This window comes from Larus michahellis, chromosome 6, assembly GCF_964199755.1.
Source record: "Larus michahellis chromosome 6, bLarMic1.1, whole genome shotgun sequence".
In the NCBI taxonomy this organism is placed as follows: Eukaryota; Metazoa; Chordata; class Aves; order Charadriiformes; family Laridae; genus Larus; species Larus michahellis.
In genome coordinates this window covers 56,787,249-56,804,319 of record NC_133901.1, presented here as the reverse complement: position 1 = coordinate 56,804,319, position 17,071 = coordinate 56,787,249, and the positions used below count along the sequence as shown (strand labels likewise).

The 17,071-nt window shown below is 40.4% G+C and overlaps 1 protein-coding gene across 4 annotated transcripts in view; it reads left to right on the top strand.

The window, feature by feature from the left end:
• Window positions 1-428: 428 nt before the first annotated feature.
• KNDC1 (kinase non-catalytic C-lobe domain containing 1) overlaps window positions 429-17,071 on the top strand; it is a 63,962-nt gene continuing 47,319 nt past the window's right edge. For all 4 annotated transcript variants that reach the window (XM_074591867.1, XM_074591866.1, XM_074591864.1 and 1 more), the window contains exons 1-3: window positions 429-791; window positions 5,468-5,666; window positions 8,862-8,920. In XM_074591867.1, coding sequence (XP_074447968.1) covers window positions 693-791; window positions 5,468-5,666; window positions 8,862-8,920 — 357 coding nt within the window. In that variant the 5' untranslated portion in view covers window positions 429-692. The remainder of the gene's footprint in view (window positions 792-5,467; window positions 5,667-8,861; window positions 8,921-17,071) is intronic.

Genomic DNA, 17,071 nt, shown 5'->3' with positions numbered 1-17,071 from the left:
CTCGCCTGAGAAGGCGAGTTTAAGCGCTCCCCATGGAGGAAATCGCTCGCCGGCGGGAGCGGCTCCCCGGCCACACCGACTGTCAGCACCTCGGGCGCCGGGCAACAACGCCGCCACGGCCGCTCGCCCAGCACCAGCCCTCCCTCCCGCCGCCCCCGTTTGCCCGGACACCAGCCCCGGCTCCCGCGGGGCCCCGGCGGCTGCAGCTGGCACTGCGGCGGGCGCGACCCTCAGGGCCCACCGCCTTCTTGCCGGCAGTTTCGCCGTGACCGGCGAGGAGGGGGAGCGTGGGACACGCCGGGATTCGCCACCGGCCCCCGGCGACTCTCGGGGGCGAGGCGGGCGGCGGGGGCGGGCGCCGCCGCAGGAGGGCGGGAGCCGCCGCAGTGAGGCCGCGCCGCGCGGGCGAGGCGGCGGCGGGCCGCGTTGCCATGGTAGCGCTGCCCCAGCCGAGGCCTTAAGCGGGCGGCGGCAGGGCGCCGGGAGAGGCAGGGGGTGCCCAGTGGCCGGGCCCCGCCGGGAGGGGAAGGGGTTAAAGCGGGGCGGGCGAGCGGGTCCGGCGCCGTGGGGGTCGCCGCCGGGGGCAGCCCGCAGGCGGGTGTGGGGATGAGCCGCGGCGAAGGCTGAGGGCCGTGCTCCGGGCGCGTAGGGGAGGCTGCGGAGGTGAAGCCTCTGCTCCCTCGCTGGGCGGAATGGAGGCTGTTGGTGCCACAGAGGACGTGTTTTATGAGGAGGAGGAGGAGGTGAACTGCTACGACTTCGAGCCTCTGCCGACGCTGCTGGAGGATGAGGTGAGTGAGGCAGGTGCGGGAACGGAGCCGCCACCGCCCTTGCGCTCACCTGTGGTGAGGCGGCCTCAGGGGCGGCCCGCGGCGCCCCCCCCACCCCCGCTCCCGGCGCCTCCTCCTGCCCGCGCTGTGGGGCCGGGCCGCGGAGCCGGCTGGAGCCCGGGGGCCCACCCGCCCCGCCGAGAGTGGGCAGGCCACGGCTGCATAACCGTGTATTCACCGCGGGTACCTCGCTTTCTCCTGCCCGCTCAGTTGGGCTCAGTCCATCCCTGTGCGCCTTCTCCACACGACAGCAAAGTCACGGTCCTCGAGGGTGGCCGAACTCCTGCCGTAGCCGTGGGTTAACGCTGCAGTCGGGAAGTATGTCTCCTTGTCGCACCTGATCAAGGGAAATTTCTTACACGGGCAAAAGTGTTTCCAGTAGCCGCCAAACAGATTTTTGTACAACCATTTCTTGCTGCCCTGTGTAAAAAGGCCTCTGTCACTGGGAAATAAAAAAAAAAAAAACCAACCCAAACTGTTAAATGTGGTTGTTCAGTTATTGCCAAATAACCTGTAGCTAAACCCAGTTCTGTCATCGTGTTTGTCTGGGTTTGTACTTGGTTTTGCACTTTTTATTGCTTTTGTTCATTTTTCTTTGTATCTTTCCACATGAAGCATATTCCTTACCCCCTAGTGAATGCTTGGGCAAAATGTTTGCAGTTTTATTCTTTTTTTAAGTAAAAGTTTGGTGAACCATATGTGAGCCACTTGTTCCCCAAGCCAGATATTGCAAGCTTTCTTGTTTGCTATGTCAAGAATCTAAGTTGAATCTGGATTTAAAAGCGAGTTTGAAAATGAAAAGTCCCTTCCAGCTTTCTATAAGTTATCTAATGGCTCATCAGTTTGGCTCTCCCATTGTCTGTGTGGTAGGCCCTCTCAGACTGGCCCATGCAAAATACAGGAGGAAGGTGGTAGTATCCTCTGTTTTACACGTTAGCTTAAATATTCGGAGTGTTTCTCCATGATGGGAGAGGCTGAGGGTCAACCCTTCTGTGTAAGGAAGACCCAAGCCCATTTTTCTCACCTCCTCAATATACACTTTAATTGCGGATTCCTACCACTCCCTTCTATGTAGTCATTCCAGGTGCATGAATATTTTTGATATTCTTGTTGAGAGAATGAGCATGACCTATCACTGGTGATTGGAAAAGTTAATAAAAAAGGGCTGCTTTGAAGAGTACTCGGTGAGCTTTCCCAGGCAACCCAATGTTTTTCTTCAAATGCAGTGAATTTAATGAATGATGTCTGCCACGTTTCCTATGATTCTGGAATAGATTGTTTTGAAGTTTGTGTGAATTATCTTGGCAAAAAGACTTAGGTGGTAGAGAGCTGTGAATGCTGATGTACCTAACTCTCAGCTGCTTAGTCATTTAGTGGAGCCTGTGCATCACTGTACACAGTATAAGGAATGAGGTTGGTGTGTGATGTATGTGGTTTACAATAGCCTATATGTGAAGCAAGAAGCTGCCTGAGCTGAAGAGTAGGAAATAATGAGGGTGCGGGTGTATTTCAAATGCCTTTCTTTACTAGGACTTTCTTCATCTCACTCTCCTTAATATTTAATTTCAATTTTTTTTAAGAAGTTGTCAGTGGCAAATTAATTTGTTTTCTCTTCCTGCTCTCTCTTCCTCTGCTTAGTTACATAGGCTATTGAACTGTTTTATATTTTCTGAAGAAAATATAAGGGAAAGTTGAGAACTAAAGTGAATAATTAAAGCATGGTTGTCTGACCAGTTCACTTTTTGTAGTTCTTAAACAGTAATTGCTTTTACAAGTGTCTTTTACTGATTAGGAGACAACAGAGAAAAGGCATCAGCATCTCTGTTGGGTAACACGCTTGAGTTTTTCTGTAATTTGAGTGAACCAGCTTTCAATGGTCCAAAGTACTGAAATCGTGGCTTGCCGGAAACTTCTGTGTTAATAGTCTTAAAAGGATATTTATATATTTTTTTCCCCCATAGTGAAAACTTTGTTTCCGTATTGCTTTGGGGATGCAAACTAATCAAATGCATGTCTTGGTGTTTTCAATGCTTCATTCTCTAGAAAGGCCTTGCTTTACTGCCATAGCAGCTTTAATAACTAAGGTCAAGAGAGTTTGGTCATTTGAGAAATATGTGGTTTCTGTGAAGTAAATAACCTCACATCCTGGAGCATGGGAAAGAAGGCGGCAAGCCATCCATTGCTGATGGAAGCCATCCATTGCTGATGGAAGCCATCCATTGCTGATGGAAGCCATCCATTGCTGATGGAAGCCATCCATTGCTGATGGAAGCCATCCATTGCTGATGGAAGCCATCCATTGCTGATGGAAGCCATCCATTGCTGATGGAAGCCACTGAACATTCGTAGGTCTTTTTCCTTTTTTCCCCTCTGTATTATCTAATATTTCCTTCCCCTGGAAGGAGGATACATTTTTCTGACCGGGGATGATCATCATCTTTTGTTTACTCCCCAAATAACCACAAGACAAAGGTGGTTTTGTAGGTATAAACTGTAGATATCGCTACTGACAATTAATATCTACTGCAGAGCTCAACCTCAAAGCTTGACTCAAAAGAAATTCTGTCAAGTCCTGATTGTGATGGAATTTGATATTGAGGCTGTATTAAAGGTTGCAGTTTTTACTTATTTCACATAATCTCTAAATTGAGCCTTTCTTGTCCACATGCACAGATGAAACTGTCATAGTTTTGCATCTTTATTGTTGAAACGTATTTTGTTTTCTTTTTTAGTCTTTTTTTGATTGGCCATAGAAGTTAGTCTTTCCTTTCCAAGCCTATCCTCATCCTGCCTATTAGTTTGTTCAGCTTCAAAGCCTAATGGTTTGTGGTCCGGCTCCTTGTCATACATTTATGTTTTGAGATACAGGAACCCCTGTTCGGCCCTTCGTGCCTGGAAGAAGTTCCCTGTAAAGATGTGCAAAAGTTCCTCATCCGCCCTCAAAAATCTGGTGGCAGCATTACACATATGGTGCTGAGTACAGCACAGAGGAAAATTAGATCTTTTGTCTCATGTACCTGAACTGTAAGAGCTTTTGCTGTTCATTATTATGTAGGACTGAACTCAGTGAGACCATGGTCCATGATTAGTGCTATAAGGCACTGTAGTAATGCTGCCATTGGTAAATCAGTCCATCTCTAGGCTGATGAAAACTAGGATATTGAAAATAGAAGTTAAGTTTCCCAAATAATAGTGAGTGCCCTGTATTTCCTACCTGTTTTTTTTCCTCATATTTATTAAGTGCTATACTTTAGAAGAAAAAGCAAAATAAATTTTTAGACTAAAGCAATCCTTGTTTGAAGGATATTAGGAGTACAATATTTAATTCTCTGAAAAACATGTTAACAAACTGTTAACCCTTCTGTAAATGGTAATCCAAATATCATTAATGTTCTCCAGTAAGGAGGTATGTAAAGAAAGTTATAACTGTATTTTCCAAGGGATTAAAAGTTTAAACCACTGCAGTTCTTTGAGCTTTAAAATATCTCACATTCTGCTTTGCTGACAATGAAATACTTTTCTTTTTTTCTATATTCTAAGTAATATGCAGCTACATCTTCAGTTCAAGGTATATTTAATATCATTCAAAAGTATAGTCTTTCATCTTAATTACTGCATATATATGACAGAGTATTATGTGGAATTAATAGTGGCATAGCTTTGATACAAAGTAACTTCTGTAGATACTTCAATTTTTCTGTTAGCTTATTTTTCCTTACAGATGGAATTGGTGTTTTGGTTGTGTGGTTTTCTTTGTCATGCCTTTAAGTTCATGAAAACTTTTTACTTCTGTAGCTATCGGTAATGTATTAGTTTTGTATTCTAAAAAATGTACGTAAAAAGTCTAGCTGCTTTGAACAAAGCAGTGTATCTGAACATCTTGGCCAAAAAAGCCACGTTAGAGCCACATTTTTTTTGGAACTGGATTCTTCGTAGCCTCACTGCAATGATGGGGTCAAAGGAAGTTGACTTGTATTTTGGGATGGTAACTTAGAAACAAAGTCCATAAACTATTTTGATCACTGAGAGCTCTGGGTCTAATGGGGAGCATAGGACAACCAAAGGGTTTGGTTTTAAGTCAAAGTATAAGAACACTTTTCCTATGGCTTGTTTGGCTTTTGAGTGTTTATCAAATGGCCTACACCACTAAACTTCACCACAGCATCATTCTTAAAACAGGCTAATTTAGAGGGTACTCTTTCCCAGATCACAGATGGTAGGGAAAACTGCTGTGAAGAGAATATTTAAATAGTTTACCCAAAGGCACCTGGGAGACCTTAAGGGAGACATGGGTTAAACAAAATGTTTTAACTTAGTCTCTCTGCTTTTACCTCCAAATGGTCTGTTTCCCCAACTTTGATGCAGTGTTTATGTATCTTGCATAGCTCCCATAGTAAGTCTTTTTTTGACGTTGACATACTATGATACCTTTGTTCAGGTTAACTGTGCTTCTTAAGAGACGCTGTGTTAAGAGCAAAGTCATGCACTTGGTGTTTCTTGGGGTCTTAATCAGTGTCCTAGAAAGTCTGAGAACTTGCTGGAAACGTTACTTGTAGCCAATTGTGTCAAATGTAATCTATGATACACAAAGTAGTGTCATGAAATCCAGGGTAATTTATGAATTCATGTCTTGGCAGGAGAATGTGTCCCTTGCTGATATTTTGTCACTGCGGGATAGCTGTCTTACTGAGCAAGATATTTGGGCAATTTGCCTGGAGTGTTGCCATTCTTTGAAGAGCATTGCCCATTCTGCAATCTTCCAGACACTCTGCATCACTCCTGACACTTTGGCTTTTAACACCAATGGCAACGTATGCTTCATGGAACAGCTCAGCGGTAAGTATTTGTGTTTCCAGGCCATTTGTTTTAGAACTTTGGAAAGTCATAGTGAGAGACTGTAGTAAAGCATTGTGTTCTATTCTCAAAACTTGTAATTAAAGTAAAGAGAAAACAGAAACTTGTTTAGGAATGGGTGAGTATAGGTCCGTATGCTGAGTTTTGTGATTGATGAGCAAAGACTTTTGTGAGTTTGCTTAGAAGATTCTTCCTAGTTATTTTAAGACTTATCCAGGGGAATGTAATTTATGTCCGTTTTGAACACTGTAGGTTATGCATTTGTGTATCTGTGTGCACAAGTCTCTACATATGTAAAGCACGTTCTTGGTATCTTCCAGTTCTTCTCATTTCATGGATAATGTCCTATTTCAGAGAAATTTGACATTCAATGTATCCTGATTGTGTCCATAGAGAATGGAGCAATTCTAGTGCATATTCACTGTTAGAAAGGAAAGCGTTCCCTTGAATAAAGGATTATTTTTTATTTCTTTTGAGTCATGATTTTTAGACTTGGGAAGTGTGGTGACTGACTGAGAAATGAATTTTAATATGCTAAAAAAGAGTATGTAGTGGCATGTAAGATCTTCAGGTATTGTAGCAGATGAATGGGAGGATGCTTAACTTAAAAAATTACTTCTGATTTCAGCACAGACAAAAAAGCATGTTATTGTTGCTGTTCCTTTTTCACATGACCCATCTAAGGAGTCTTTGTCTTGAGCCTGTTAGGGATATTACAAAACACAAAATAAGCCCTAGGTCTTATTCTGTAGTCCTTTTAAATTATGTCAGTTTGCAACTAGAAGAATCATTCTAGTCCATATACACGCTGTTCAGGTTTTTGTTATGTTTTCTTTAATCTAACTTATTTTTAAATCTATGTCAGAATAAGTGTTTATTCTCTTAGTCAAAATCTAGATGACAGTATTTAGAAAAGATGGGGTAAGGTAACGTTGCAACAAATGAATATTTGTTGCCTTCTTTAGAATTAAAGATAGCATTTCAAGTAAGCAGGTAACAGCATAATATGTAATTAATAAAGATGAAAATGTGTCTTCATAATTGTTGTGGTATTTGTATGCTTAAATTCTTCAAATGTGTGAGTCAACTTTTAGTTCCATGTTAATCGGATAACGTGTAATCAATTTCCTTTATTTTAAGGAGCTTGTCATAACTTGAATTTAAAAAAAAAAGGGAAAAAAAGCTGGCTTTGTATTTGTAAGAATATATGAAAGATTTGTTGAAGAGAATAAATCTAGTGGATGAAAAATGCTGCTCAGCTAAAATCTTTGCTTGCAGCTGGGGAAAAAAAATTCTTCTTAAGTATTTTAGTCTAATTGAATAGCTGGCAAACAATTGATCCAGGAATTTTCCATATTCAACTGCTTAAAATGTGGGTTAATAAATTCCCAGGCAAAGCAAATGTACAAAGATTTTGTTCCCTGAAGTCATGTTAGTCTCTGAGGAAGAGACTTTTCATTAGATCTCTTTAAAGAAAGTTGCATTTTTTCCTGGGAATGCAAAAAGTTATGTATGTGTTCTGTTTCCTGCATGCACACTCTCCGCTGTGTCTTTGACTCTCTCTTCCCCTTTCCCTCAGATCTTGTTGCTATTTGGTTAAAATATAGTTTGTTAGGTAGGCACTTGGGGAAGTTGTCCTTTTTGCTTCCCTATAGTTGTTGCCCATGGATTTCTTCTTCCAGAAGAAAATTATAACCTCTGGATTTGCTTGCCAGTGAGACAAAACGAACAGCCTGTCGCTTCTGCTTTAGCAGCGAGTTCTGCTTCCTGCAGGTTCTGTGGTGCTAAAGTGACAAACATTCAATAGGATGTTCTGCCAAGGGCTCTGGTATCTTCTTGTCTCTTCAAATCAGACAAATTTCCATTGTAAACCTTATATTAAAGGAATACGGTGAGCTTTACTAGTGATAAAAAAATTATATGCTTCTACAGCCTTTAAAGTGTTCTATGGGAAGAAAGGGAAAAGATACTGGGGAGATGAAAATCAGCAGCAGTCTGGGGGCAAGGAGAGGGATGACAAAACATCTTCTGTCCATTAGTTCCCTTCCCCTTCTGCCCCCTATCCGCCCACCCCCGCAAATATCAGGAAAAAATGTGGTGTGGGGGGAATGTGGAATTAGTTTTGTACCCCTCTTTTTCAGTGGGAAAGTGGGATGGGGAACATAGTAAGGAACTGTAAATCAGTTAGTGGCATCTGGATAGTCAGCCGTGCCAGGTAGCTGCAATATATGAATACGTCGAAAAAGTCCTCTCTACCATGCAACTGAGTTTGGTATCTTCACAATAAAAGAACTTTGTATTTCACTTCTAACATACACACACAAAAGTTCTGTTAGAGCTAAAGCTAGGGTGAGTATGCTATGCCTGTAAGCATACTTTTTTTTTTTCCTCCCTGTTGAAAAGGGAAGCTTAGTCTTTGTTTGTAAATGATCTCAATCATCCATTGGCTCCATAGAAGGATAGACTTGGTGAATTGAGTATGTACGTGAAGAGTGGGTTTTCAGTTGGGCACTCTTTTAATCCCCTGGTCTTCTTTACTGGGCTGACATGACTTGAGTACTGTGTGATCCTACGTGTATGCTTGGATGCAGCAGCAACGTTGGTGTCTCTGAAGATGTTCCTTTTTTCCTTCCAGCTCCTCACTCGGAAGTGTCTGCTGCAGTAGCTCAGTTCTCTGCTAAGCAGCACATGTCCGGGGAACGTGCTTCCTCAACTCTTTTATCATAATTACAACAAACTAAGCAGAAAGGTCAAAGTTCTAAGCTAGCCTGTAGATGAAGAGGCAAATAGCTGTTCAGGTTGGTTTTGCTGCTTGAACCCTTATCCCTCAGGTCTGCAGTGGAAAATAGTGAATGGAAATGTCCCATCAGTCAAATCAAACCTGCACACCACAGCTGAGCTACACCAGCTTAGGTAATAACTTGGTCCAAACATAAATGTTTGAAAGCACGACGTGTTTAAGCATGGTAAATATATTTCTTTAGGAGTGTTTGACTGTTTTGTTTCTTAGTAGGAGAAGTATGGTATCTTCTTGTACTTTAGATATGAGTGAACCAAAATGCTGCTATATACATAGTTTCTTTCATATCAGATATGAGTGTATCATTATATTGGTTTGTTTTTTGAACGAGCAAGACTTCTAATTTCTAATCTGACATGTTTTCTTTTCTTTCAAAGATGATCCAGAGGGTGCCTTTGTTCCACCAGAATTTGATATCACCGGTAACACTTTTGAGGCAAGTTCATTTATTTAGCTGTAAAATAGAGGGGGGGTTTAATAATTTTAGTACTTCTGTCAGTACCAAATGCTCAGCATTCTCAATGTATAATTTTAACAAATTTAAAGATTGTTAATAGTAAATTGTGCTGTTTAGATATGTTTTGTGGAAATAAAAAGTAAACTTAAAATGCTATGTTCATCTTCTGTATAAACATTTGTTCACTAACTGTTAAAATTTGAGAATCTATTTTGGCTGAATAATGTGTTGCCCTAAACCACAGGTGATCTATATTATGTTCACTGGTATCCTTCACTGGTTACGGCTTGCTTGTTTGGGGACTAGCCATGAACTTTTATGACTAAATATAAAATTTGTTTGCCATCCTCTTCAATAAAATAATTCATGGAAGAGTAATCAGCAGTTTTATCTTTGATTTAATGAAGAAACAAATGACTATCTGTTGCTTTGCAATGCACAAATGCTCTACATTGTTAAATTAAATTAGATTTAAATTGTTTATACTAATTCATTAGCTTCCCAAGTCAACCATCTCATTTCATGCTGCAGGACTGCCTGCTTGCTTAATATCCTTTTTTTAATACAGTGTTTTTTTCTGGCATGTATTCTTAGATAATTCAAATACTTTAATTAGCAACATGTTCTATTCAAGGTATTAAAACAAATATTCTGTTTCTCTATAGTTCAATACAAATACCTTTTGCTTTTGTAGTTATAGCCTTCATAGTCGTGTTTATAGTTCTATATATTTCTCAGGGTGGGTGGGGAAGGGAGGAAGGGTAAGTGAACCTTGGAAATGTGTAGTACTACACGAAAGATGAGAATGATAAGACAGGAAGGGTAGCATTACAGAATATGAAGTAGTACAGTCTTTGAAGGTTAGAGATGCAACATTTCTCCCTGTTGCTGTGCTTTGTTAATGTAGTTATATAGGCCAGCAGAACTTTAGTGATTTTGTGCTCACACACACGCCCCCAGGCTAGTTTTTCGGGAGTCTTTGTTTGGGGGTGGTTAGGAGGTGACCAGTGTTGCATGTAAACTTGGCAACTGTAGTAGTGTTTATATTCAGATATGGTTGAGAGAAGCAAGTCCCGAAGTCACCCAAAGGTGACTGGTTTTTGCTTCTGAAGCTGGGCTTAAGATTTTACGTAAATATGAAGAAAGGCTGAGGGATTTGGGTCTCTTCAGTCTGGAAAAAAGACAGCTGAGGGGGGACCTTATCAACACTTATAAATACTTACAGGGTGGGTGTCAGGAGGATGGGGCCAGGATCTTTTCAGTGGTGCCCGGCAACAGGACAAGAGGTAACAGGCACAAACTTGAGTATAGGAAGTTCCACCTAAACATGAGGAGGAACTTCTTTACTTTGAGGGTGGCAGAGCACTGGAACAGGCTGCCCAGAGAGGTGGTGGAGTCTCCATCTCTGGAGACATTCAAAACCCACCTGGACGCGTTCCTGTGCAACCTGCTCTGGGTGACCCTGCTCTGGCAGGGGGGTTGGACTAGATGATCTCCAGAGGTCCCTTCCAACCCTATGATTCTATGTTCTCCATCCCTTGCCCCTTAACAAGCTTCCAAGACTTGACACAGAAACACTTCTAACATTTGTGGAATTATTTGCTTCTCTGGCAAACTTGCATTTCCCCCCAATCCTTTCTCCTTCTCTAGGAGTTGCTGAATTCTTATGCATATAGCAAATAAATACACTGAAAGATGTTCAAAGACCAAGGGGATGGGACAAGGTGAAATGGGGATTTGGGAAGACCATGGCAATACTGTGACCTGAAATTTTAGTTCTGTCTGATATACAAGGCAGTTGTATCCCTCTTAGTAGGATTCATCTGCGTACAGATTTATTATTTAACTCTTCTCTTTCAGCAAGCCTGTTAAAAGCCTGTGAAGCCCCAGTGAGTCCTAATACCAAGCACAGCACAAACAACAATTATACAGTCAGTGAAAGCTGTTTGGGTCAGGAGCGGGTCTGAACATTGACCCTTTTACTTTTTTTTTTTTTTTTTTTTTTTCCCAAAGACGGGTGATGATACATGAAGGTACACATTTGTGTGGAAGGAAGTCAACGTGCTCTGCCTTGTCTGTTGTGAAGCAGGGTAAGGGCTGGGTACCCTGAATTCTGTCCATTGCTCCTGTTTCTTTATCTAGCATGTTGGGGAGCCTTGCAAAGCAGGGAGAGCAGTGCTACAACACTGGTTCCTTCAGCTCTTTCCCATTGAGTATCCTAGGGCAATGCATAAGACTGAAAAGCTAGGGCTCTCCCCTTCATTTAGGTGGAGGTGTATTGTTTTACTCTGGGATTTAATGCATTTTGTCAGACAGCTATGGGATTCTGAGTATTCATGAATTTTCAAAGCTTTACCTCTTACTGTTTGTAGAGTTTGGTTGAATTTTAAGTACTTTAGTACCAGATCAAATACTACCAGGGATTCCATGCTGACCTTAGCTTGCTTTTGGAGTTTCTAAGACCAACAGTTATGTACTTGTAACAAGGGTTTTATAATATTGCAATCTTTCCAAGCTAGCTGTTTCCTTCTTGGTGCTAAACCTTCACGTTCTTCACTTTTTCAAAGATATTGATACTTTTGTCTATCCCCTCCTATTGTGGGGAGTGACCTCCTATTATGCAATAGCAGAATAGCACTGATTTATATACATTTCTATGAGGAAACCCTGGGCCCTTGTGCTTTCTCAGTATTATAAGATTCTTTGTACTATACCAATAAGCTGCTCTTTTTACAGAGGCATGAAATTGCTTGCGCCTTCCTTGCTAATGACCCTACTCAGTTGTTCTTTGTTGAAGGAGTGTTTTTGCAGCTGCTTAGTATGCTTTCTTGAGAACAATGGAAAGTAGTGTTTGTATTTAAACTATACAATTTCAATATAAATAAAAAAATAGTATTGGAACTACAAATTATGTTCATGATGATCTTTGATAGCTGTTACTCCAGTGTCAAAGCTCAGAGGTTTTTCTTGATTTGAGCATGACCTATTTTGTGGCTTCTAAAATGAAAGTATACAATGAGATTTGTATAGCTACTGGATGACTTCTTCCTCTTTAAACTATTCTTTTAAAAAAATCACTCAAATAAAGCTACAGTTACTTCAACAAGAGATGTTTTGTTTCCTGCTTGGTGAATTACTGATCCAGACCTCTAATGGAATTGTGACTCCAGTCTAATTAGTTACTAAACTTAGCTGGTGCTCACAAGCACACAAGGGTAATAGACACAGGAAACAAATTGAAATGCATTACTGTCCTGGTGTCTGAAACGACACTCCTGAAAAATTCAGTTTCTAGTTGGAATTTCAAATAGCAAGAGATCTAAAGCTTCGTCTAAATGACAGTGCACAGGACTGAAAAGTAATTGATTTCATGTGGTTTCTTTCAAACTTGTGCCTTGTTTTCTGACCTGCTCTCCATTTGTAAAGTGGGAATAACACCACCAACTTCAGTTACTGTTGAGAGTAGGAAGGTAAAAACTAGCCCTTCAGGGAGTTAGTTGTCAGCTTCAGTGTTGGGTGTAGAATAGACTCTTTAGAGAGAAAGACGTTAAGAAGGAAGTGTCAGTGAAAAGGGGCTTCTGGTGCCAACAGTGAAGTGTGGCTGAGCTTTCCAATTGGTGACTTCTTTAGTGCTGTCACAGTTCCAACCTGTGGGGTTAGAGGAAGGAATGCAGTTTCTGAGGGTCTCAAGAGACCTTTAAATGACTGTGTTGCTAAGTGGTTGGAGCAGCATTTAATTGGGTAGCTCCGTTATGTCCTTCTCTTCCTGGTGTAAGCATTGTCACAGTGCAAGGGCAAAAAAGGCAGTGAAGCAGTTGCCATTGGTCTCTAGGTCAGCATTGGACTAAAATAGAGAATCTCCTGAGTATCTGTTCATGTTAATTTTTTTCCTCTAAATTTGCTATCTCCTTACAGACTTCTATTACCATTTTGCCCTAGTAACTGCACTGTTAATGATGGGTGCTGCAAACAGAGAGAGGGAAACAAGAGAGAAACTTTAGAGTTACGATTCATACTGTAACTCCAAAGAAAAGGTGAATTTCTATACAGTACACTTATTATCATTTTTACTTTCTTAATGCATATGCAGGTATGTGATGTGGCTGTGCTCAGTAGAAGCTTTCTGATGACCGAAGCTGTTACTTCCCTCCTTTGATGGAAAGATCTCACCTTCTGCTTCTCCTCTAAGCTGGAAGGTGTGTCTGTATTTGCTATAGCAAGTACTGACCACTTTCGTTTGTTTTCAGTGAATCATGAGCTAGAAGTCAGTTAGAAGCATCTTGAGTCTAAAGACTACCCTCTAATTTTCTAATGTTTTACTAGTGTGCTACTGTAGGGACCTGTATAGACTGTGATTTTTTTCTTTTCTAGAAAAACATTTAAGAGACTGAGATGCAAAACTACAGATTTGAGGCTTCTTTTAAAATTTGTCTAGTTGACTATATATACTGGGCTTATCAAACAATTCCTCTTCAGTATAAAATAATACTGAGTTCTGATTTCCTCCTCTAAATAGGACGAGCTTTAACATTTTCCTAATGAAAATGGTTCCTATTTCATTTTCTTGCCCCGGACAGTACAGTGTTAGACTTGTGAAATTTGACCAATGGGAAGCCCAATAAGAATGGTTAAATATTGGTGAGTTCATTAATAGCCTTATTTCTATCACTACAATACAAGTTTGCCTCAGGTTAAAAACATTGGCTGTTGCAAACCAGTTCCAAATAGCTATTTGTCTGCATCACAAAACTGCCATTGAGTCTGACACAGAGGTTCATTGATGTAGAACCCCACATTTCTAAGATATGAGCTTTCAGTGAGATGAAGGACTGATGTCTGCCATGTGTGAACTTCCATTTATAATCTTTTAATAATGTGGCTATTCAATTTTGCTTGTTCTAGTGAACCTCTGTAACAGAAATCAGTGACTTTTCTGTCGTCTGCCTTTTTTTTTTTTTATCTAAAACAAACTGGATAATGCTTCTGCTTAATGACTTCTTCCATTATTTAGAGGTGATAAAATGCAGTAGTTCAGAATCCTCAATATGTAACAGGATTAAAACCTTTCAGAAATAGAAGAACTGAAAAAGTGATACAGAGTTGATTACTACCTTGAAGAGAAGGGGGAAATATGGGAAAGAGAATGGGAAGAAAGTGAAGTTCACATTCTCTCTGTTTTCTCATCTAGAACTTGGTCTTGCTTTTTGGTGGCAGGAGTGCGGTATGCTGATCTCTCACCTGGGAGAGAATCAGAACCAGAAAAGGCTGAACACGGCCTGTCCCTTTGCTAGAATGTGACAGCTGTCGAATTGCAGTTCTCAGTGGGTTATAGTTGATTTATATTATATTTAATTAAAAAAAAAAGAAATCAGAGTGTTTCAACCACCTTAAAAATAAACACTTCTACGCAAAGTGGTATACCTTTGTGCCAATAGAAAAGACAAGCTAAAATGGATTATGTTTGTTTTCTTTAAACTAGTTAATATTCATATGGCTTATTCCTATGAAATGTGACAAGGCAGTTAGATTGATATATACCATATACATACAAATATTTTATATGCATAAAAATGCATGGGTTGAAATGCCAAATGTAACCTACTGTTGAAGGGAATTGATAAAGAAATAAAGGTTCAGGGTATATATATATATATATGTATATGTTGGTCCTGCTGAAGAAAACTGAGCTGACAGTTGGGTGCTGCAGTATTTCTCAATAGCTGATCATTACTGAGCTAGAGCTCAGGTCTCAGCTGTTGGTCCTTCTCTAAATATGAAAGCCTTCATCTTTCTCCCAAATCAAAACAGCAGAAGGTATAAAGGAAGTCTTGCCTTTGCCACTTCCCTGGTCTTTTAAAGCAGTAGCTTTGAATGCTGTGAGATTCTCTCTACTGTTCTATTCTTTCTTTAGCTCTTGGTGCAGGAGGAAAAAAGAAAACTTTTTACATGCTCTCCTAGAGGGGTTTTTGGTTTTGTTTTTATCTGATGGGGGAAATAAGTCTTTTGAAACACCTAGTGCCTTTTTTTCTTGAGCTCTGTTTCCCTTAATTTCATGTAGCCTCCTCTTGAGACTAATTCTGTCTAACAGCAGCAAGGCTTGTCATCAGCAAATGGTCACTTATCTCCTCCTGTAGTCTAAACCATTCTATCTTCTGAGTGTTATTTAAAGCTGTCTCTTTCTTCAGTGACAAAAATAAATTACTTTTATTTGGTTACCTATGCCTCTACTGTGCTATAGAAGAGGAAATGGAATCCTCCTGCTCTTGCTTTTACATCATTGGCCCAATTGAGGTTCCACTCAGAAATCAGTACTGAGCAATTATCAGCCTTTATTTGCTTTACACAAAGAGCTAACCAAAGGAAGAATATGAGGCTGACAGGATTTTTTTTTTTTTACAGCAGTCTTTTTTTTTTCTTTTTTTAATGTATAGAATATCCTAAAGTTTATAATTTGATTACTTCAAAAACCTACAGCTTGTTGCTTAGTTCTGAAATTGGGCCTGCAAAGTTGTGATAGTGGTCTTTTCTAGCTGGCTTTTTGAGCGTATTGCCAGTATTTTTGCAGTTTTGCCTCTAAATCTGAAACACAACTTTTCAGACTGATTTCTGTTTTTATCAGGAATAGTCTGTCTCTTAAGCAGAAAAATGTCCTCAGAAGAGAAAGGACTGACTGTACAGGTAACCTGCTCAATGAAAATATGTAGTATTTTAGGTTTCTTCCTTACTTGGCTATTAGGTTCCTATAAGAAGGCATTATTAAAGCTAAGATATATATTTTCCTTAAGATTGAGGAAGATTATGCTCTGATGTACAAAAGCATTTTTCAAATCAGCTTATTCGAGGATTCTTGGGTTTGTGAGCGAAAGATTGGGAGTGAAAAGAAAACTTGGTGTTCCGTTTTAAAACAGTTGTTTCTTGTGGTAGTTAAAGTTTACTCTTAGAAGCCTGAGGAGGTGTGCTGGATAAAGTTGCAGATAGTTCCTGTCACGAGCAAAAATCTATGGAAAAGAGGACAGATTGTCTTCTCCTGTTATGCTTGTGCAGTGTCATAAAGCTCTAGGGTCCTTAATATTAAAGATGCACAAATGTTTTGGATCAGTTCTTGATCTCTAGCCTTTTCCACATAAACTCTTCTGATCAGTACTGATACTTTCTCAGCTATGGATAAAGTTGTCTTCCTTAGTCCTAGTACAACTGTCAGTTTCTGATGCTATTCATTCAGACTCATTTCTTGGGTGGACCCACCATCATACTGGCAGAACTTGGTTGTCTATTGCATTCTCCACTTATTTCCATCATTTACGCTTTAGAATGTTCAAAAATGCTTTTGAAATGTTAGCCTGAGCCCTTAAAGGCAACATGAAGACCTCCAGCAAAATTATTCCTTGTCATTACGTGGTATCAAAGATTTCTCATTCATTAATTTTATGTCTGTTTTATACAAATATTCAGGTTACTAAAAGATCATGATCATTGCTAGACTGGATCTGGAGACTTTATACTCCCTGGAACAAGGGCTAAAAATTCATTTTTACTGTTTGCATGAACTGAAAATAGAGCCATTTCACCAGTGTATGATAACATTCATAAATACCACCTTATTTTTGAAAGGTTCAGGAATTGATTGATTTAAAAGTAGATGGCAGAATGAACAACTGCCTAATCTCCAGATAAGACTTTGAGACTAGTTCAGTTTCCACTGTGAATTAGATGGTCGTAGAGTTATCTTATTAGGTTGCTTGAGATTTAGTCAACAGAGCCTTCAGGATTATGACAAAATGGTAGTCACTCACACATCATTCTCCTTAGTTACAGCATTTCAAAAAAGCTTCAAAGAACATTGAGAACACGCTTTTGAAGCTAAGGATCATGTCTCCTGGGAAATGCATTGCAAGTGACTTAAGCTTTCTTAGATGACCTCTGGAGCAGGTTTTAGAGTAGAATAGACTATTCCAGTTGGAACGGACCTACAGTGATCATCTAGTCCAACTGCCTGACCAATTCAGGGCTGACCAAGAGTTAAAGTGTGTTGTTAACGGCATTGTCCAAATGCCTCTTAAACACTGACAGGCTTGGGGCATTGACCACCTCTCTAGGAAGACTGTTCCAGTGTTTGCCCACCCTTTCTCT